This window comes from Eleginops maclovinus, chromosome 22 (genome assembly GCF_036324505.1).
Source record: "Eleginops maclovinus isolate JMC-PN-2008 ecotype Puerto Natales chromosome 22, JC_Emac_rtc_rv5, whole genome shotgun sequence".
In the NCBI taxonomy this organism is placed as follows: Eukaryota; Metazoa; Chordata; class Actinopteri; order Perciformes; family Eleginopidae; genus Eleginops; species Eleginops maclovinus.
The window spans coordinates 3,117,912-3,140,431 of NC_086370.1; the positions used below are offsets into that span (position 1 = coordinate 3,117,912).

At 41.6% G+C, this 22,520-nt stretch overlaps 1 protein-coding gene across 5 annotated transcripts; it reads right to left on the reverse strand.

Moving 5' to 3' along the window:
• Positions 1-6,440: 6,440 nt before the first annotated feature.
• On the reverse strand, positions 6,441-22,352 carry si:ch211-195b21.5 (transcription initiation factor TFIID subunit 1). Of its 5 annotated transcripts, XR_010165029.1 has the most exons (10): positions 22,024-22,352; positions 16,113-16,249; positions 15,297-16,005; positions 13,620-14,241; positions 11,282-11,349; positions 11,083-11,179; positions 10,883-11,001; positions 8,048-8,836; positions 7,048-7,166; positions 6,441-6,657 (listed from the first exon to the last, which is right to left on the reverse strand). XR_010165029.1 is itself a non-coding variant. In XM_063875275.1 (8 exons), the coding sequence occupies exons 1-8, from the start codon at positions 22,222-22,224 to the stop codon at positions 8,306-8,308; spliced, it is 2,481 nt and encodes an 826-aa protein (XP_063731345.1). In that variant the 5' UTR covers positions 22,225-22,352; the 3' UTR covers positions 7,708-8,305. The 5 variants fall into 5 exon arrangements, 2 of the variants coding, with proteins under 2 accessions (XP_063731345.1, XP_063731344.1); XR_010165030.1 differs by lacking the exon at positions 7,048-7,166 and having other exon boundaries at positions 6,452-6,657; XR_010165028.1 differs by lacking the exon at positions 6,441-6,657 and having other exon boundaries at positions 6,685-7,166.
• Positions 22,353-22,520: the final 168 nt, after the last annotated feature.

Below are 22,520 nucleotides of genomic sequence, written 5' to 3' on the forward strand. Positions count from 1 at the left end.
GTGGCTAAGAATATTTAGCTGTTACCCCCTCTACAGAAATACTTTGCTGTAACTCATGTGTGCCTCTTCCAACAAGGGGGTGCCGAGCGCAACCTGCTGTAGGTAGAACACTGACTGTGGATACACACCTCCCAACTCCACTTCAAGCCATCCAAACTATCCCTTTAATCTTTTGACCTGTGGAGAAAAATATTCAGGAAGCATCCTTATGAGATGCCTAAAAACAGCGGGGTTCGATCCGATTTTGGGAGGTTTCTTTTGGTTCAATTAAGTTTCCTCATGTTGGAGGTTATGTATTTTGAAGGTGTCCAGTGCATTGCCTGTCAATTGGGGAGTAAAGTGCAATGAGAGTAAAGTGCAATGAGAGTAAGGCGCAATGTCCTGTTGCTTTGTCCTGCTTCTTCTAGCGTCAGTGCAGTGATCTGCAGGGATGTCTTTCGTTTGACCTTGAGAGCTACAGACAGCAGACTGAAGAGAGACTTCCAGGAGCTTCCACAGTGCTGCCAGCTTCACTGTGAGGGCCTGACATGAGGGTGAGTCAAGCAAACCCACCATCAGGGTGAAGGCTCCAAGGAGAAACATCGATCCACCGTGCAGAAAATGAAGAGATGGTACTCCAAAAACCCCCATTCAGGACGCCTCCTGGGGTGTTGGCAGTGACGCAAGAAGTTAAAGCTACCTGACGCTGCCCAGCCAGACGCAAAGGCCAGCCCCGACATGTAGAAAAGTGTCAATCAAATTAGAGCAAGATGCTTCCTGAACCAACGAGAAAAATCATTCAGGAGGCATCCTAGTGAGATGCTGTTCTTTAGCAGGCTTCAATCAAATCCAATTTTTGGGAAGGCATTTTCAGTTCCATTAAGTTTCCTCATGTTGGAGGTTATGTATTTTGAAGGTGTCCAGTGCATTGCCTGTCAATTGGGGAGTAAAGTGCAATGAGAGTAAAGTGCAATGTCCTGTTGCTTTGTCCTGCTTCTTCTAGCGTCAGTGCAGTGGTCTGCAGGGATGTCTTTCATTTGACCTTGAGTGCTACAGACAGCAGACTGAAGAGAGACTTCCAGGAGCTTCCACAGTGCTGTTAGCTTCACTGTGAGGGCCTGACATGAGGGTGAGTAAAGCAAATCACCATCAGGGTGAAGGCTCCAAGGAGAAACATCGATCCACCGTGCAGAAAATGAGGAGACCGTTCAAACTCCCCCAGTGCAAGACGCTTCCTGGGGAGTTGGCAGCCCAGCAAGACGCAAAGGCTACGTGAGGCTGTCTGCCCAGCAAGACGCAAAGGCCAACCCCGACATGTAGAAAAGTGTCAGTTAAATCAGAGCAAGACGCTTCCTGGACCTGCCCCGCCAGACGCAAAGGCTACCTGGGGCAGCGCCTGCCCTCAGAATTAAACAAAGAAAGATTGAGCTGCAAATAATAAGTAGTACACACAAAAAATCCCAAGGCAAGACGCTTCCTGGGATGTTGGCAGCCCCGCAAGACGCTAAGGCTACCAGGTGAATGATGTGGTCCAGCTGTGAAATGGAAGAGATGAAGGGCAGATCTTGCTCTGATGATTCATGGAGGATTTTCAGCCCATCCATCGCAGACTCAATCTGAATCGCTGTCCTCGGACCACCGCGGCCTCTTCGCAAGAGACTCCTCCTCCTCCTCGCTGTCTTCCCTGCATCTTTTTGTGGAGGAGTCTATGGACTCCTCGGAGGAATCTTCAAGGGAGACTGGCCCGATGTCTTCAACATCAAGGACAGGAAAGTCGAGTCCGACGACATCAATCTCTTCATCCTCGTCCTCGGCCAATGGCTCGTTAAAGTACCTGCGAAACAACTCCTCACGAGCATGGTTATTATCATCGTCTGAAGGATAGGCATCATACGGAGGGTCATTGTAAGCAGGAGGAGCCTGAGGGTAAGCAGGAGGATGAGGATCAGCGAAAGGAGAAGGAGAAGCGTAGCGGTAAGCATAAGGGTTAGACCAAGGAGCATAGTAAGGGTAGGGAACAGCGTAGGGAACAGCGTAGAGAACAGCGTAGGGAACAGCGTAGGGAACAGCGTAGGGAACAGCATAGGGAACAGCGTAGGGAACAGGGTAATAAACAGGAGAAGGAGCAGCAGGAGGGGGCTGCTCACTATCTCCATCACCTCCCTGAGGCTCAGCTTGAGCCTCCTGAAGCCCGTCTGCTGCGTCCGCCTCATCAGCGCCGACCATGTCCTCATAGTCAGGCAGGACCAGGTCCTCGGCAGGAGTCGCAGGATCGGGTCGAGCGTTGGTCACAGGCCACAGGGAGCCATCTGAGGAACAAGACATGTATTTGAAAAAAAGTCACATTCTATACTTCTATGAAACAGACTCAATCAGTTCGTCTGAAGGCCTCACTAATCAGTTTGAGCAGAAACATTAAAAGCACTTTGTAGAAGCCTCCAGTTAACAGGGCCCCCTTTGAGAAGTATTATCAAATTGAGTGCAATCCAGCTCCAGTTATTGGACACTATACTGCAGTCATGTGGACTCGAGTCACCCTTCTCTGTCTTTACTTGGGACTTGACTTGGACTTGACTGCTAAGACTTGTGACTGACTTGTGACTTGCCAAACAGTGACTTGGTCCCACCTCTGATGTGATAATGCATGACCAAACACAGGTAAGGTGCCGGTGTTTAACCGTCATGTTTTTCTAAAAGTTTTGTTTTGCAAGTTAGTGTGGCATAGCCTATTTGTCTGCCAAATCATAAATAAAGGTTTTGACAATTATAATTGAAAACAGCAAGGGGCAACTTTATTTAAGTATTTATTATGATATTTAAAAAGTGGAAATGATGAAAATACTATGTGGATTTAGCCAAACCATCTCATTTCTATCTTTCCTTTAATGAGCACAGTAGCAGTGACTGGGACAGTAGAACAAAGGTGATTAAGGTTGGGTTGTATTCAGTTAGATTTGGTTTTATGACCGACTATCTCTACTCAGTGATGCAATAGTAAGTCCATTAAATAACACAATACTCCTGCTCTGCTTCTGAAGACATCTATGCGCGGATAGAGAGCATATGGGACCTGCAGTCACTGCTCCACAAACCACCCTCTTCAGAAAATACCAACTATATATTAACTTTAGGATATTTAAATAACATATCTGAAAGTGTTGTTCCCAAATGTGATGTTGTTAAATTTAAGAGGACCCCAAAACATATCTCCAGATACATTTGAACAGCAAACTCATCTCTCCCTACAGAGAAACGACCTGGACTTGAACGTTCCATTATCACCATGGTGCTGGTCGCCATTTTGTTTTGTCAATTTCAGACACTAAATTCGGAAATTTCGCAGGCCGTTAAACAAAAATAACGGGGTTTTCTAATCGCTACACCTTCGTTTACACATTATACAGCTGTTCTGACAAAGTCTGCCCAGTTCTATCGTATATTTTTCATTTCACAGCGTAAAAACGTTGAGCGACCCCAAATTCAGTTATTTCAGACTTTCAAGCCAACATTCCATAATGTCTCAATCTTAATGTTCAACTATTTCGCGTAATTAAATGCAAATGTCTTACTGATTTTAACTCTAAATGACTAAGGAAACATTTATAAATACATTTGCCATGAAATGAATTTAATATTTACCAGCAAAGCCAGTGAACCATCGTGTGACACGGGTCAGCAGGTGCTCCAGCGCAGGGGGTCCAGACGAAGCCATGTTTTCAGCTGGTAGTGTTTACTGTAGATTTACTGAAGGGGTTTCTGAAGCTCAGTTATCCAACAGTTGGTTTTCAGGAAGTTTTTCGGATCAGAAATCAAAGATTTCAACTCTCCAGGTTTTGCAGGTGAACTTGTGTCAAGTCTGAGTGCAAATGACGGATTGAAGCTCTGCAGCTTTTATACCCTCGGTAGAACGTCCTGCTCGGTTGCCATGACTTTCACTGTGCGTGAGCGAGTGAGGGCGATCATATACAGTACATTTGGGATGCAAATGGGAGATTGTTTGTTTAAAGTAGCTGTTTCCATACGGAAATGTATGCGTATGAAGCCTCATGATGATGAACACACACTCGAGTCTCTACATTTGACCCAGAACAAGATAATACAAGTTAAAGCAAGAATAAACCATGTCAATATTCATTTCTGCTCTTCTTTTTTGTAAAGATAGCCTACAGAATAGAGAATATAAATTAAGTGCGTGCTTTCATTAACACACTGAAAATATTGCTCAGGCTTAATTAACCACAAATGTATATCTTGGATTTTCTTTGCTGCTATAAGGTGAACTTGTTGTTTTTCATCAGTAGCCTAAATGTGTCTCTCCTGATCCTCGTGCACCTTGTGTTGCGTTTACTTACGAATATTCAAGCAATCGTGATGCCTTCAAGTAATAACTGGAAAATTACAGTTAATAATACACATATAAAAACAAATGTTATTTAACTATCACTTATTAGTTTTCTGTGAAAATGAATTTCCCCCAGGGGACAATAAATTTAATCTCAAACATATCTCTCATTTATATCATCTCCAAAAATGAGTTGATACAAACACAATTATTATAGGCCTGAATATATTTAATCATAATCATATTGAACATCCACCAATCTATTATCTGTGACCGCAATATGCACAAAGAAAGGGGGGTGTCATTGGGCAAGAAGCAGGACACACCCTAATATTCAGTCTATAGGTACACCTTTTATAAACACCCTGGTTACATCTCGACACGTGGTCAATGGCAGGGATCGAAGAATACTCAGATCCTTTACTTAAGTAAAAGTTCTGATTTCAAAAGGTTACTGAAGGGAAAGTACAGGAGTAGTATCATCTACTGTACTACATGTTTCTAAGGTTCTTGTTTTGCAGAATGGATCTTTTCAGGGTATTATGTTATTGTGGTTATTATATTATCCTGTATGATGTAAAGCAATTTAGGTACTGGAAATATTGTTTGGATTAGGATAACTGCATTATACCATATCAGCATGTGTCATTATAGGCACAGAGTAACTTGTATCTATGAGTGTTAAAATAAATATAGTGGAGTAATAAAGTATTAAGTACAACGAAAGGGAAAATACTCAAGTAAAGTAAATATATGTCAAAAAAGTAAAATACCTAAGTAAATGTACTTAGTTACTTTCACCTCTGGGAATATTACTGCAACAGCCTCGCGGAATGCCAGCACGCTTCTGTACAGGCATCTATCCTGGTACCAGTTCCTGCTTTTTACTGGCCACCCTCCAGTTCCCAAGCCCTACAGACTGAGACTTTTCCTCTAAGGCGGCAGTACTTTGAATACTACGTCTCATCATTCTGTTAGTCACGATTAGTTGTTATAAGGATGTGAAGGAATGAATAATTGAAGGTAGTTCAGGATCCGTGTGGAGGATCAGCCCCCCCAGCAGACAGGAAGTCATTAAAGAACTGCTTGGAAGTCCAGTGGACCTAACACTACTTCTGGCCTGGACTTTCCAGAGGTGAAGCCTTTGCTCTCTAATAACACACCCCTCTCTCTGGGAGTGTCTTAGTGTGTCTTCCTGTCTCTAAAGGCTGATTTTATTCACCCCTCTTTCTCTCTGAATGTCTCTGGTTCTGACAGGGACCTCGGTAAAGGAGGGACAGTGGAACACACATTTGACAAACACTCTATAGACCTGGAACCTGGGAACCCAGTCAGAGCAGAGTTGGCCTCACTGCTGGTTGGCAACCGCTCTGAGCCTGTGTAGGTTTACTGTCTGACAGGAAGCTCCTGTGCTTTAGTTAATGTTACAGTGGAGATGTTTCTGACGGTGTCTTGCCTCTTCCCCAGGCATGTTCCTAATATGTTCCCTAACTACATCCAAGCCCCCAATGGAGCTGAGGCCAAACCAGTCTCTCAGCTTTATAAAGGTCAGAGGTTATAACACATTACAGTACAGCAAAGTACAATGCAGTAAAGTATACTACATTACAGTACAGCAAAGTACAATGCAGTAAAGTATACTACATTACAGTACAGTGCAGTAAAGTATACTACATTACAGTACAGTACATTCCACTATAGTACAATGCAGTAAAGTATACTACATTACAGTACAGTACAGTACAGTGCAGTAAAGTATACTATTATTACAGTACAGGTTACTATAGTACAATGCAGTAAAGTATACTACATTACAGTACAGCAAAGTACAATGCAGTAAAGTATACTACCATTATAGTACAGTACAGTACAGTGCAGTAAAGTATACTACATTACAGTACAGGTTACTATAGTACAATGCAGTAAAGTATACTACATTACATTACAGTACAGTACAATGCAGTAAAGTATACTACATTACAGTACAATGCAGTAAAGTATACTACAGTACAGTACAGTACAATGCAGTAAAGTATACTACATTGCAGTACAGTACAGTTTACTATAGTACAATGCAGTACAGTATGTGTTATTCACACCCTAAAAATGTCTTTTGTCACTGACATGTTGTCCTGTAGGTAATGAAGACAGTTATCTGTGTGATGGAAACTTCTGGAGCAATGGAGACGAAACTCTCAGAGACACGGGGAAAGCTGTAACTTTGATGGCACACACTGAAGGTTTATTATGAAGTTTACAGCCGGAGAATTGACAAGACATTTGCTGCAGCCACGAGTTGACAGAGCGGTTGCCCGACCAATTCTGAAGATCGCTAGCTGTAGGAAGAGATTTTAACCAGTTTAACCAGTGGGTAATCAACATTCTTCGAGCATCAGACTAAATAAGAGCGGACATTACGTTTAACTAAAACTGCCATCTAGGTCAATAGAATATGCGTACGAGAGTAGCTGGAGCCAGATAAACTGGCACCCTGCTGTCCCAAAACAATAAAATCTATCTTAGGTCAGCATGAGCTTGTACAATATGGTTAACAACAAAGCTCAGGAAGCCAAGGCTGCCCCTGCCGATGCCATGGGAATACAGACAGAGGAAGGAGAAGATGATGAACTAGGTCATAGGTTAAACACCTAAGCAAAATATTCCCCAACACCATTAATACATTTTTTATATGTATATTTATATGTACATTTTTTATATGAACCCACTTTTCATGCTGCGAAAACGTAAGAATGTTTGCTGGAGAATATATACAGCCCGAAAGAAGAGACCACTCCAAATGTTTCTTGAATCTCAATCTTTGCATGTATGGCAGCCATTCCAGTGTCTGTTGAATTCAACACAGAGAAATGTTGTCAGTAATTTATAGACTAAAAAACAAATATTTAACTCAAAGACAAACCTATAAATAGTAAAACCAGAAAAACTGTTTATGCTGAAGTGGTCATCATTTTTTCCAGAGCTGTATATATATATATATATTTTTTATTAACTTCAGAAAGGCTGTGTGATATTATAGTTGCAGAAATACTATGTTGACAGAAAAACCCTTTCCTCCTCAAACACAGGTCCCTCATTGCCTCCACACAGACAGGACTCAGGAAGAGATCTCTGTGAGGAACAAAAGCAGCACTACTGAAGTCTCAACGTAACACAGGCAGCAATTACATTTGCCACTTTAATGTAGTTTCAAAAATACATAAATGTAGGATATCATAAATGCAGCATTACCTAGATAGTGTTTAACTTTCTAGAACGCTATGTCAAGGATTCTGCTATCCTGTCACCTTCTAGCCACTGCGCTGCAAACCCATGAGGCATTCATCAGATCACTTGATTGCAACAGCATTTGACTCATTTAAACGATATGGTAAACACATTTCTTTATTATAAAATGTCAGACTTGTGATCTCGTATTTCAGATAAAAATACGGACAAGTTGGAAGGAGGAACACAACTGCAAAATACACACATCACATTTCTATCACTACAATGCTGTTTGAAAATATGTACACGGTAACTGGTATTAAGAAAGATGAATGCGTAAAGAAAAACAATGCAAACACTGACTTGAAACATGAAACCAGGATGTGACAGGGCGACTAAAAGCTCACTGTACACTTACATCATTATCACCGTCAAATCTGTAGGAAGCCGCGAAGCAAAAGTAGCATGCTGACATTTTACAGCCAACAGATTTTGTCTCACCTGTAAGTCCAGTAGAGCAGAGACTGGGATGTGTTTGGAGGGAGCAGAGCGGGAACATACATCTCCAAGAACTCAAAACTCCAGGCAAGAGACATCTCAGCCAGATGCACAAAAGATAACATTGATATTAATCTTCATTTCTAACCATCGTTTTGTGCACTTCCTAACAGCACATTCTTTTAACACCCCCTCCTGCTGGTCATACCTATAAAAAATATCAACGTGGTTCCCAGCGTAGTGGCAAGCATAATTCAACAGTTAGGACTGATCCTTCTTTTTCTTCTTATCCTTCTTCTTCTTCTTTTTCTTTTTAAGGGATTTGTCTTTCTGTGTTTTACCTTTGTCATCATCACTGCTGTCGCTGCTTCCATCTTTTACTTTGCCTTTTTTTTCTATGCTGCCCTTGGATTTACTTCCCTTGCCGTCAGTGTCTTCCACTTTAATTTTGTTATGACTTCCGATGTTCAGATCTTTGTTTACCTCCTCTTTGGGCCTCCACTTAGGAGGAGGGGTCTGTCCACGGGACACGGTAATGAGGAGACTCTCCTTCCTCATCTCCTCTTTCAAGGACATGTTTCCCTGGGTGTCCCCGTGGCTCCTGCCTTCATTGTGGTTTTTGCTTCTGTGCTCTCTGTCGTCCCTCCAGTCTCGCTGGGGGTCCCTGTGACTCCTGTGCTCTGCTGACTCTCTGTAGTCAGAGCTCCTGTGGTCCCTCCCGTCTGAGGGCTGTGGATGCGCAGAGCTGCCGCTCAAATGGTCTTCAGCATTCCTGTCCTCCCGCACTTTCTGCTGAAAACACATAAATAAAATGATAATCAAGCAAAGAGTTTATGGCCACTGTAAATGTTCATAAAGATATGCCCATTATGAAATAAATTTGTGAGAAGGTAATTATGTCAAAAGGTTTCAGACATATCTACTGAAATAAGCATGCTAACTGGCTAGCCATGATCGTCCTGTCTGTAACAGCATTTGTTCCTATAGAGGCGACAGTGAGTCCCTGCAGTAGCAGTCCGCAGACCAGCGGGACAACAAGACCAGCTACTTTCAGGGTCTGTGTCCGTTTAAGAGTTCACAAAAACTGTCATTTCCACCTGACAGCAGGGAGGCTGTTTCAACAGTTAGCCGTTAGTTAGAGTTCAGCTACAGAAGCTTTAATCCAAACTTCGTTGTTCTGCGAATGCTGCAGTGTATTCTCTGCCAACCTCTCTCCTCAGGCCAGACCAGTTTGTGGGCGGTTTAATCGTTTCCGCCTTTTAAAATGTATTCCACAAGACAAACAAATGTAAAGCGACACTGGACATACAGCCTTCTATGAGGGGCCGTTAGGGACATTATTCAGAAATACCGTTCACATACACATGTGAAATACTCTCAGACACACACACACACACACACACACACACACACACACACACACACAACTGAAACCAAAATCATTTACAAACCTATATAAACATCTCTCAAACACATATGAAACGCTCTCTCACACACACATGAAACGCTCTCATATACACATGTGAAACGCTGTCACACACACACAAACACACACACGAAATGCGATTTCAGTATGTTGTGTGAGAACAAAAAAAAAGCGGAAGGCGTTTTAAAAAAACAGCGAAGAACCGCAAAAACAATATTTTCCATCTGTCTGTTTGCTTGTTCCATCATGTCTGCTCAGCAGCCTGCACAAAGCTTAACGGAGGCAGCAGGGTTGTTAAATAATAAAGCTTCCCTTAGGAGAGAGAGAGACTATGCACCCCGATATCAGACTCTAGTGGGCCGTTGCCCGCAGCGGGACAGGAAGAGGGACAATAGCTGACCGTCCAGGTGTCCCCACTTGCAGTTTCAACAGTCGGTTGTGGCCTGGTTGTGGCCACGTTCGATAGCGTTCTAATAGTCTCACCTATGGCCAGGAAATTATTTAACAACGCTGCTGCCTCCGTTAAGCTTTGTGCAGGCTGCTGAGCAGACATGATGGAACAAGCAAACGGACAGACGGAAAATGTTGTTTTCGCGGTTCTTTGCTGTTTTCTTAAAACGCCTTCCGTCAGACTGAAATCGATTTCACAGAACATATTGAAATCCCTCTCACACAACATACTGAAATCGCATTTCATGTGTGCGTGTGTGTGTGTGAGAGCGTTTCACATGTGTATATGAGAGCATTTCACGTGTGTGTGTGAGAGCGTTTCAAATGTGTTTATGAGAGCGTTTCACATGTGTGTGTGAGAGATTTTTATATACGTTTGTAAATGATTTTGGTTTCAGTTGTGTGTGTGAGAGTGTTTCACATGTGTACGTGAATGGTTTTTCTGAATAATGTCCCTAACGGCCCTCATAGCCTTCAGTGAGAGCATATCACGGCAGAATTATTTAATTGAGCAGTTTGGTCGAGTTTGATCTGCCTTTTCCTCACTAACTGACATACACACTAAATATATATATCAAAACTAGAAGAGAATGATATGTAGCTATTGACTAAATTAGCAGATGGTGAATTAACAATGTATGGAGATAGAAGTAGAGGTGATATACTGCTCCGTTTATTTTAAGACAGAGATGGTCAGGAAAACAGATTTTGCTTTCATAAAATATAATGGAGCTTGAATTAAAAATAGTTTGTTTGGATGCATAAAGTTACATAAGCTTCTTTTTGAAAGTGGACATTCGGGCCTTGCGACTCACTATAACTTGCGGTGTGGGCCCCCTGAAATCGACTATCACTTTGTAAAGATCAAAATGTTTGGAGCGCCATTCTTCCTGGTTTTGATTATTTTTTTCTTTTATGGGATTTGTTGACAGCACACAGAGGCAGACAGGAGTGATACTTACACTGCCTGAGTTTCCATGGCGGTGGATGGCTGCATGGGTTTCAGCACTACTCAAATCTCCAATGAACTCCTCACATTTCTGACAGTAAAACCCAATCACTGGCGACAGGAAACTCAATCCTGCAAAGAGACAAGAGAGACGGTGAAGAACGTTGAGTATTTAATGCTAAAGGATACATTCATCACAGGAGACTGCTTTACCATCCTGTTTCAGCAGTACTTCCAGCTCTTTCACCAAGGATTCAATTTTTTTCATCCGGGTTTGTTTGTCATTCTTCCCTTCATCATTGTCACGTGCCTAAGAAACACATGTAACAATTTCAAAAGGAATTAGGGGTTTTGAGATCCTTAAATGCATCCAATTCAATCACTGTCAGTAGCACAGCTTGAGATTCAGTACCTTGTGATTATCAGAGAACGTCTGCGATGAGCCACTGCCATCTCTTCTTTCACGTTTCTCCTTCGTTGCTTAAAGAAAGAACAACAACAACAATAATATAATCCTCTTAATGACATCGTAAGCATTAGACTATAAAGTCAGAGAAGATAAATCATTAATCCAGAGGACTTCAGTTCGTATACTTCTTAGTTCATCTTATCCTCGGCAACTGTAGAGAAACAGACCAGAAATCAACCGTGATTCCAAATGAGACATTAGAAAAGTAAGATACGGCATTACATTTCTATAGTAACTTAAAAGTCTCCTATTATACCATATTTGAACAATCTATTGTAGGTCAATATCTATACAAAACATGTCTGAAGTGTTTTGCTCAAAATACCAAACAAATCCCCCATTGTAGCATGCCTCATCCCCCTCTATTTCAGCCCTTTTCCTGAAGTGCTGATTCTGTGACTAGCTTTAAATGAACTAGCTGCTGCTGGCCACGCCCCTTTGGAGCTGCTGCTGGCCACGCCCCTTTGGAGCTGCTGCTGGCCAAGGCCCTTTGGAGTGTCATGATCTCTCCTCTGAAGAGAGTTTTCTAATGGAGAAACTCAGCTGAACGCTGCCGTGATTAAACGCCATATTATGTTCCAAAACACATCCAGCATTATTTCTGAAACACTTCTCAGTGTTTACCACTAGAACAGAGACATTATATATACAACAACTCTAAGTCCCTCCTGCAGACATCCTGCCACACACACACACACACACACACACACACACACACACACACACACACACACACACACACACACACACACACACACACACACACACACACACACACACACACACACACACACACACACACACACACACACACACACACACACACACACACACACACACACACACACACACACACACACACACACACACACGCACGCACACACACACACACACACACACTGGAGGGGATTCAGCTTGTGACTGTATATGGGGGACGATAGGTTAGGACTTGTCACGTGGGCGGGACGTTGCCAGGAGTTCAATTTAAAGCCAGCCCACATTTCCGTTATGACGTCATAACCGAAGCAAATCTGGATCAGCTATTTTGTACCCCTGTTTTTAGTGGGTAAGGAGGAAAAGAGAGAGGGGTTTTTTTTCTGACATTTTATGAGTCTCCGTACACACTGGGGACACATATTTATGTAGAAATACAGCAAAAAGTGCATTTTGCATAAAAGGGGACCTTTAAATAGTGCTCAAATCAGAGCCGTATTTATGAGCTGAAACATATCAGAGAAAAAGTATAATAATAATCATACATATTATTTCTATAGAACAACGTGATCTCAAGGTGCTTCACAATGCTATAAGGGAGGGAAAAAAAGTATGGCACTAAACACTGAGGGAATGAGACCGCCTGTACTTATGAAGGTAAAATAATAACATGCTTGCGCCGAACTGTGAACCTAAACAAACTATGCGTTGCTCACCCTGTTAATGGCAGCAGCATCACACTCTTTACACTCTTTAACTTTCACAATAAAAGGCCTACAAATAATAAGCTGTATCCGTTCTTATCATTTCAGCCAAGGCCACTCAACAAGATAGTTTGCAGTCTAGATCGCACTCATCTCCACGAGGATTTAACCAGTTGTAAGCAAACATTTATAGTTATTGCTAAAATGTGATTGGCTAGTTTGCTGTCCTGCCACTAGTCTGCCCTGTCTTTTTTTCAGATGAAAGTATTTAAACCAAAGATAAATATACAATGTGCCTACTGTATGAAAACATTTGGAACTTCACAGAATTAAAGATAAAATTCAGAACTTTTAGATTTTTTCCTAGTGGCACTTTTGTTGGTGCCACCTTTAAAAAGATAAGGAAATAACTTCATTTTTTCCTCTGAACCTACTACTACTGACAACACATTTTGTCTTCCAGTTACATCTGTTGCTCCACTGTACGCCGTTGCTTCTACTGGAGAATATACCTACAAAGATTTAACATTGATACTTTGGTAACTGGGGATAGCTACCGATGGTCACCAGGTGAAACGATAGCGCAATCCTTTTCCTGTTTTGGTTACACAATTGTTAATGCACTTCGTTTTTGCTGGGAAGAAGCTGCAATTGCATTGGGGACAAACAGAATAGCCTACTAAAAGTGAAGCTTATTAGGAACAAATCTAATGGCTGACGGTGTTATTTTAACTGCCATTACATTTGGCAATCAACGTTTACTTTATAATGATGTCAAAGCCACTTTTACTGGATGAATAAAGCTGATTGAAGTGTGATGGCACGGTCAGTTCAATCATTCAGTTTTAACACAGGATTCTCACCTTTGATCAGTGACTGTAGGGACTCCAGAGCTTGCCGTACGTTAGGGTTACCCAGCGCGGGCAGTGCTAAGGCAGCTGCGGTCCGCTCTGAACTGGAAGGTGCAGGAGATGGCTGCTTCTCCACCTTTTGACCCTGCATCTTCCCCTTGATCTTGCTGACTTCTGCTGTGTCTAGACTTTTTAATATGTTTTTGATCTTCTCACACTCACTGCTGTCCAGACTGGCGGAGGCTACGCTTGATGAAGTCCTTTGAAGGGTTTGCTTCAGATCAAGCAGATCCCCAAAGCTACTGTAAAGGGTCTTGTTCTGTTGACTGCCTGAATTATCCATTCCCTGTGGTTTGTATGCTGCAAAAAGTGTGGTAGAGGATGTTTTGGTTGGTCTTCCTCCGGTCTCTTCATTACCGTACAAGAAAGACTCTTCATCTTCAAGCTCCTCAGCCTTCACGACTGTGGAGTCCTCCTGACTCTGCGCCTGCAGCCAAGAGAAGTCGCTCCCTACTCTGTCATGAGGAAGCAGCATACTGTCATTTTCCAGTGACGATGAATTGTCATTGCTGTCATGTCGCTGCTGTCTGAGCTCTGCACAAACACGCTCCACTTTTTTGCTTTCATCTGAACCCTGCACAAAAGAAATGAAAGGACATACAATTAGCTGATAGCAGCTTCTTCCCTTTGTTATCTTGTTTGACTAATAATTCAATGTTTTAGTAAAAAAGGAGGTACGTGTTTTAATACCAGGAGGTATGTCCATGGAGGTGGATGCCCACTGCGCAGACTGTGGTATGAACAGTGTTGGCAATACCTTGCAGCTTGATATTAGTAAAGTCTCTATCAATTTCCAGTGTGGCAGCCAGCACCTTTAGTGCACATTTTTCCCCATGCAGCTTGATTCTAAAACAAAGAACTATATGAAGACTCCTTTAAATTGCCCTTATTTGGTAAAATATGCTAAACTGATTTGGTTAGTCTATAATTGATTAAATAGGTTGCAGTAGTTCAGTCGGTAGGTCTTGGACTGAATAATTGGGCGGTAGGTTCAAGTCCAGATTAAAGCATCAAGCCCTTAACTATTTGGAATGTCTTCCAGGTGGCAGCCCATCATCCTGACATCTCCTCACAACAATACTGACAGCTGCAAAGCATCCCATAACTAAAAGTAAATCCCAGATGTTAATGGTTATGATTTGGCCTGTCTCTGTTTAAATGGAGAGAAGTCAGAATAATTAGCAACACAATAAACCACCACCGGCCTGATTCTGTTTTAAAGTTAATCTATAAGCCATCATTTGATATGAAGCTAAACAAAATGATGAAAAAATTAACCAAGACAAGAGTATAGCCAGGATTCAATTGACTAGCTCACCATCTGCGTCACCACTTCCCGATGTATTTAAAACCCACACAATGGATATAAATGAGGGAATCTGGTTCCACTTTTTTAAAAAATGGTGTATTTTCTCTACACTCCCATGACCTAGTTGACCAGGTCTGTGGCGGATCTTCACCCAACTCACAGCTTCAGCCATCATGTTTTTGGATCAAGTGTTAAAATAAAACAATAGACATATGTCTGTCCATTCTGTCCACGTCTATATAGACCCTAGTAGTCATGAATCACAGTTTTTGTGCTGGTTTGCACTGAGAGCATTTTAGAGAATGAATGAGGAGCCCTACCTGAATAGCGAGGATGGCATCTCTGAGGGTGGGCATCCGCTCCACCAGTTCTTTGCTGTTCATGACCACCTTCAGTCCTTTCAACAGACTATTTCCTGTCAGATTATGACTGATGCCCACACTGCTGCTAAAGTGCGGGCTGGTGCACCTCTTCCTCTTTTGGTCTTTCCCACGCCTCCTTTCAACACTGCTGCTTCGTGACTTGGACCTCCTGACCCGGCTTTTGCTCCGTACATGACTCTTCTTGCTTGGACTCAGACTCCTACTGCGGACCCTGCTCTTGCTCCTGGCTCTGCTCTTGCTCCTGGCCCTGCTCTTGCTCCTGGCCCTGCTCTTGCTCCTGGCCCTGCTCCCTCTCCTGGCCCTGCTCTTGCTCCTGGCCCTGCTTTTGCTTCTTGGCCGACTCTTGCCCCGAGCACAACTTTTGCTCCGTCCTCTGCTTCGGTCTGGCGATCGGCTATTGCTTATTGCACGGCTCTTGGCTCGAGATTTTCCACGGCTTCGACAGCGACTTCGACAGCGACTTTGACTGCGGCTTCTGCTCCTGGATGCATGCTTTTGGATCCCAGGGTTTGATTTCATCGCTTCGTTCAGGACACTTGCCGACATAAAAGCATCAGCCAGGTTGTATGCCATGTTCCCTTTGAGATAGTCTGGCAAAGGCTTGTTTGTTGCGATGCATCTCAGGAATTCCTCACCGGCTTGGTCACTGAAAAGCAGCATGCATGTGTTTCGAATGAGAGAGAACTCAAAATATACATGAAAGCATTAGTTCAACTGTTCATGCTTAGATTTACACAAAGTAGAAAGATATACCTGCTGTCTGGAGGACGTTCAACGGGAGTGGTATTCCACTTTGGGATGGGAATATGCAGTGGTTGTGGGACGATCTGCTGGCCGCCTCCCACAGCAACCACTGTACTATGGTCTATGGAGAAGCTTCTACATTGGGGCTGAGAGTATTCAGAATTCATGTTATAGCGCTATACAAGACATCTGTATTAGCATAGTTGAGATAAATCGTATTTGAAAGGGGACAGTTGTAGATGCTTAACATGTGTTTGACTGAGAAAAAAAGTGTACACTGAACACTTTAGAAACGTGGGTAACCCTTTAGAAAGGTCTGTGGTTACAACAGATTGTACAATACGTTTTGCCATTTCCAAGGAAAATTAGCTTCATCTTTCCGCAAATAAAATGCTGGACAGGCCTAAAATCAGCTGTGTTACTGAAAAGGAATAGGCATTTTCCCTATTACCAGCAATAAGTGGATTCTTGTATAGAAGAAACAATCTGGACATACGTAGGGGTCAATGCTCCTTTGCTGGCATACATAATAAGTAATGCAGTTAAGTCGGATTTATTTCTAAGACAAACTAACTTCAAACATTTCGTAACAAATTGTTGCAGGAAACTAGTTTGCTTTTCATGTTTTGAATGTTGAAAAACTGTTATGTAAAAAACCTTTCCCCACTCTTGCAGGATTATGTTTCACTTTTAGCTGCATGGTACAGCTCATAGCCATACCTCCATCACACACGGTACCGCTTGTTTGTACCATTTTCAGGCCATTTGTAATCCATTCTTGGAAAAGTGTTTGTTTTGTCTAATGAACAAACAATGCATGTCTTTCATGAACGTTAATCCATGATGGAAGTAGATCAAGATGTTTTAGGAGTAAGATCACCTTTCGTAAAGGATAATCAATACACTATTTTACACTTTCTCGCTGCAGTTATTAGTCTCCTTACTGTATAAAAAGGACATATTATTCCCTTTCCATACCCACTTTGATCAGCACTTTTATTTTTGTATGTAGGCAGACCATGCAGCTCAACAAGTAGACCCCCTGGAGGTGTAGGCAGTGTGGTGTTGCCCTCTGTCTTGTACCTGACAGAAACTGCTTTGTATGGCACAACTAACCTTGTCGATATAATAATCTTTGACTTTTTGTAAATATTGTATGTGCATATTGATTTTGGAAGGGTTTAGAAATATTTTATTTTTTCCCCTTGGTCACCAAGACCTTTGACATTATTGCCACGGGTTTAAAAGTATTGAGTGAACTTTTGGTTATTGACAAATACATTATTTTCCACAACATTGAAAATTTTCTTAAAAGCTCCTCTGTCCTCTCCATCGTTACCGTATTAATGAGGTACCTTTGTTGAATACAGGTTTCACTTTTAAAAGACACTTCGCACAATGTCACGTGATAAATAAAATGCCACTATGAAACAAAGGGATGTCAAGGAAGACAAAGCGAACATTGTTAGACTGAAGCGTGAAAATATTTGTAGGTAAGCCCTTATTTGGAAATACTGGTGGGGCAATTATTCAAAAGTTAAGACATAAGTTAGAACCACATGATATTTGTGATTCTGGGACTCAACCAGATACCCTTAATGGCCTTAGAACGTGAAAAAATTCTGAAACACATGTGCAGGGGGAACCAAGTGAAAACCTCAGAGAACTGTGACCAAAGCAACAGGCTACCATCAGTAACACACAACGGCGCATGGACTTCAATCCTGCAGTTCCAGACGTGTCCCCCTGCTTAAGCCAGTACATGTCCAGGCCCGTCTGAAGTTTGCTTAGAGGGCATTTGGATGATCCAGAAGAGGATTGGGAGAATGTCATATGGTCAGATGAAACCAAAATAGAACTTTTTGGTAAAAACTCAACTCGTCGTGTTTGGAGGAGAAAGAATGCAGAGTTGCATCCAAAGAACACCATACCTACTGTGAAGCATGGGGGTGGAAACATCATGCTTTGGGGCTGTTTTTCTGCAAAGGGACCAGGACGACTGATCCGTGTAAAGGAAAGAATGAATGGGGCCATGTATCGTGAGATTTTGAGTGAAAACCTCCTTCCATCAGCAAGGGCACTGAAGATGAAGCGTGGCTGGGTCTTTCAGCATGACAATGATCCCAAACACACCGCCAGGGCAACGAAGGAGTGGCTTCGTAAGAAGCATTTCAAGGTCCTGGAGTGGCCTAGCCAGTCTCCAGATCTCAACCCCATAGAAAATCTTTGGAGGGAGTTGAAAGTCCGTGTTGCCCAGCGACAGCCCCAAAACATCACTGCTTTAGAGGAGATCTGCATGGAGGAATGGGCCAAAATACCAGCAACAGTGTGTGAAAACCTTGTGAAGACTTACAGAAAACGTTTGACCTCTGTCAGTGCCAACAAAGGGTATATAACAAAGTATTGAGATGAACTTTTGTTATTGACCAAATACTTCTTTTCCACAATCATTTGAAAATTAATTCTTTAAAAATCCTACAATGTGATTTTCTGGATTTTCTTTCTCATTCTGTCTCTCATAGTTAAGGTATACCTATGATAAAAATTACAGGCCTCTCTCATCTTTTTAAATGGGAGAACTTGCACAATTGGTGGCTGACTAAACACTTTTTTGCCCCACTGTATTAACAAAGGGCGTTGAGCTCAGAGGGGTAAAACAATACAGAACATTGAATTAAACTGAATGTGAAGATATTTTTAGGTCTTTTTAAATGTCCCTTATTTGGAAATACTGTTGCTAGGCTGGCAAGTATCTTCACACAGTTAATTCAGCCATAATGTTTAGAAAGCCCAAATTATATTTTGTGATTTCTGACTCAAACGTTAACCTTATTGGCTGTTAGAGAGGAAAAACATTCTGGGTAAACAATGTGCAGTGGGAAAACCGAAAGTGATAAAACAATTTCTAAAGAAATTGACCAATAGCAGTCCCGCACCTTAAAGTACAGTAGACTGGCCAATCTGGTTTACTGGATTTGACGTTAAAACCTAGGAGCTAGCACTGTTGCCTATGCAGGCATATAATAAAGCATTAGCACATATATGCTATGCTACCACTGAAGGTATAATGAATGTATGTGCATGCTCCATTGTTTTTTAGATAATAATTGCTAACAGTGAAGTGCTAACCTGCTTTACAGGAACACTGCGGTTTCTTAATTTCATCAGTCAGTCTCAAATGTCCTTTTAACTGCTGAATCAGTTTGACATTTCTCCTATTGCAACAGTTTTATTTATTTATTGCATCTATTTTTGAATACATTTAGTTGACTAATACATTATTTTCCGGTTCATATTATACTGTACTGTAGATATACCTGTTACCTTTTGGGAAGGTTTTTTCAGTGTCCCGTTTGACATGTTCCTGAATTTATGACTAAGAATAGTAAAACAAAGTGGGCAAAACTACATCAGTCCACTGCAAGAGGACGTTTTTTTGCAGGTACTGATGACAAGGTTTCAAGGTTTCAATGACTCCTAATCCTGGATATGATTAAAACTACTTCTGTGTACTGTTGCACACCTGGCAATACCCAAATGTCTGACTGAACATAGCTGGATTTGGGCGCAAGGTCAACATCAATCAAGTTTGGTTATACCATGGTCTGGGTATTCTGATCAGCTGCAGGGTGTAGTTCCAGTCAAACTAATGTAAATAGATTTGAGGCTGCATCTAAAACAAGTAAAAGTTGCAACGGGGATGCAGTCAAAGCCTATGTTTTAAAATGTATTGCAACACAAGACAGCAAGACACAAGAAGCTCATTAAGTGGAAGTTAGAGAGCTCACTAGCTCTGGGATCTTTTCCATGTCTTGAATATGTTTTTATTAAATGTTGTATTATTTCAATGACGTACTGTGAACAAAATGCCACAGGAAATAGGAGTAATCTCAGAGAAGCTGTTTTGATTGACTATCAGAAACAGTTTCATTATTGGCTAGCATGTGAGCTACAGTATTTTACCAACTAGCACTGCTAGCTGTCCTTATGTCAAAGAATTGTGGAACTTTTATAAAGTTTGTGTAAAGTAAAAGAAAGCTACATTTCTCAGCAGCTTTCTGTTACTCCCAGGCATTTGGATTCATGGTACTAGTATAGTTCAAAATAACATGAAAAACACTTTCAACCGGCCTTTGTAAAACATTTATAATTTTAATCACACCATTATTTTCTCATCATTCTTTTGATTTTATCTTAGAAAAAAGGGTGTTGTTTCTTTTGCTGTTAAGAGTCAGTTTTTAACAAGGCAAGATTAATAATTGGTATGTATTTGAGAAAAACTGTAACTCTTATGATTAAACTTTGTGGTTGTAAATAAAAAGTTCCATCAAAAGAAAAAAATACTGAAATATGTGCAACAGAATAAAGCGATTGAAATATGTGTTTTTAGATTCAAGATCCATCAGGATACTATCAGTTGTGTGCATTCTTCTGTGGATCGGCAAGACTCTTTCTCCAGCTGTAGAAGAATGCTGCAAATCTGCCAGGTCCATTGGCTCTTCCAATCCTTGATTCCTTTGTATTTCTTAAACTGCACAAAATGGGAAGCAAAATAAAGAATATACAGATTATTGGACAAATATTAGATTCAGACCTTTTTTTATTACAATACTGTTATGTCTGCTACATACATAATGCAATGTAGAAACGGAAAACTTCATTACAGTATTATAATAAAGGTTATTAATTAATCGTTAAGGTTTAATCTATTTGAAAGGTATATTAAGTGTAATGTGACACGAAAAAAGCACGGCTGGCTAGTCTATTTTTTGTAAACAGTAACAAAACATCTGATTTCACAGACTTACCTATTGTGAATCCGATCCGTTGTATTGCCAAGTCCAATGTAGCCAAGGAAAGTGGGGGATCCAAACACTGTACTTCATCAGCTGAAATGACCTCTGCAGTATGGCTTTGGGGGGAATTGCAGCAGCCAGGATGCATAAATGAAGTTCCACCTTTAGAGGATTTTTAAATAACGCAATATATACTGTGTATCAAGATTATGCCTAAAAATATGGCCATATTATAGAGCCCTAGTCCACGCACAAGAACTGTGTTCTATCAACTCTGCTGAGCAACATGAAGTCAGCTCCTCTGCACTATGTATGCGTATTTCTGCGTTTCCCCAAAGAGAAATATCTCTGGATAAGATGGAGCTGATGTTCTGCTATCTGGCCCCCAGGTCGAATTACTGTGAAGTCGAGAAAGCATGCAAATGAGCAACAAGAGCTAACGTTCAACAATATTTCGAAAGACATCAGCAGAGAATGATGAGTGTGCGATTGACAGGAGCATACTTGTGTCTCTTTTACACCCAACGTGAAGCTAACTTTATGCGCAGCGCGATAAGTCAATGCAAGGACACGAATAGACGCAGGGCGACTGAAGCGAGTCACACAAAAGCAATCCAGCGTAGAGATTCTCCTCATGTCGTAACTGAAGTTCAAAAATCGCACACAGTTTGAGTCATAGGCGCCGATTCCGTGGGTGCTTCCGGGCTCGAGCATCCACGGAAAAACATTCCACTGTTTTGAGCACCCACCGGCAGAAACATAAATCGGACACCAAGGATGCTGCTTTTAAATTTGCAACGCAGGATGAAAGTTTGCCGGCGTCCTGTGTGCACAATGAGCCTGCAATGTAAAATATCTTTAATGTTTTCGATATATCTGCAACAAAAAGTATAACTGTTTGTTGCAGACTATATTAACGTTTTCAGGAAAATTAAATTAATCCTTCTGGAGAAACATAGTAAAACAAAAGTAGGTGTTTCAGCAATATTTAACCAGCTTTGTGGCAGTCATTTTTAACGCATGACCAAATAATAAACGTTAAATAATAAAAAGTGATAACTATAAAAATACTACACAGGAAACCAGCTAGCTGAGATAGATTCACTAGCCTGTTGGATACGTACTCTCATGAAATGACCTCTTGGTGGCCTGTGGAGGAGATAGTAGTTATCCGGCGATGTGGCTGAAAAGGGTCCACAACGTGCAGGTGGTAAGTGTCCAGGGGGGGGGGCACTACAGGGCCCTCCGTGTCTGAAAGGAGGACCATGGGGGGTTCGAGGTCTGAACGGCGGCCGGCCATGTGCAGGTTTACCCCGGTGGTACATGTTGGTGTTCAAGAGGACATTCAAACTCCTCTACCGAAGAGTGAATACACCAACGGGTAGCAGCTTCCAAACAAATGCTGCTTTACGTGTTTCCACAGTCGACTGCACAGCTGCATAAGCCTGCCACCGGAAATATTACAGTGAAAAAGGACAACATCCGGAGCAATTCCTTCAGAATAAAGGTCTACGACAGCACGGAGTTAAAAGTGACTTGTTCTTTTATATTCTACATACATTGTCAATTACACGTTTTAAACATCATTTTAGATTCCCGGAGTTCCTTTATTTATATTGAA

Bases quoted from the DNA above. Each gene is read 5' to 3' on its own strand.
- si:ch211-195b21.5 (XM_063875274.1), bottom strand. From the start codon at position 22,224: ATGTACCACCGGGGTAAACCTGCACATGGCCGGCCGCCGTTCAGACCT. The intron at 11,180-11,281 runs GTACTGAATCTC...TGTGTTTCTTAG, and splicing joins CGTTCTCTGATAATCACAAG to GCACGTGACAATGATGAAGG. The intron at 8,837-10,882 runs GTAAGTATCACT...ATGTGTTTTCAG, and splicing joins GCCATGGAAACTCAGGCAGT to CAGAAAGTGCGGGAGGACAG.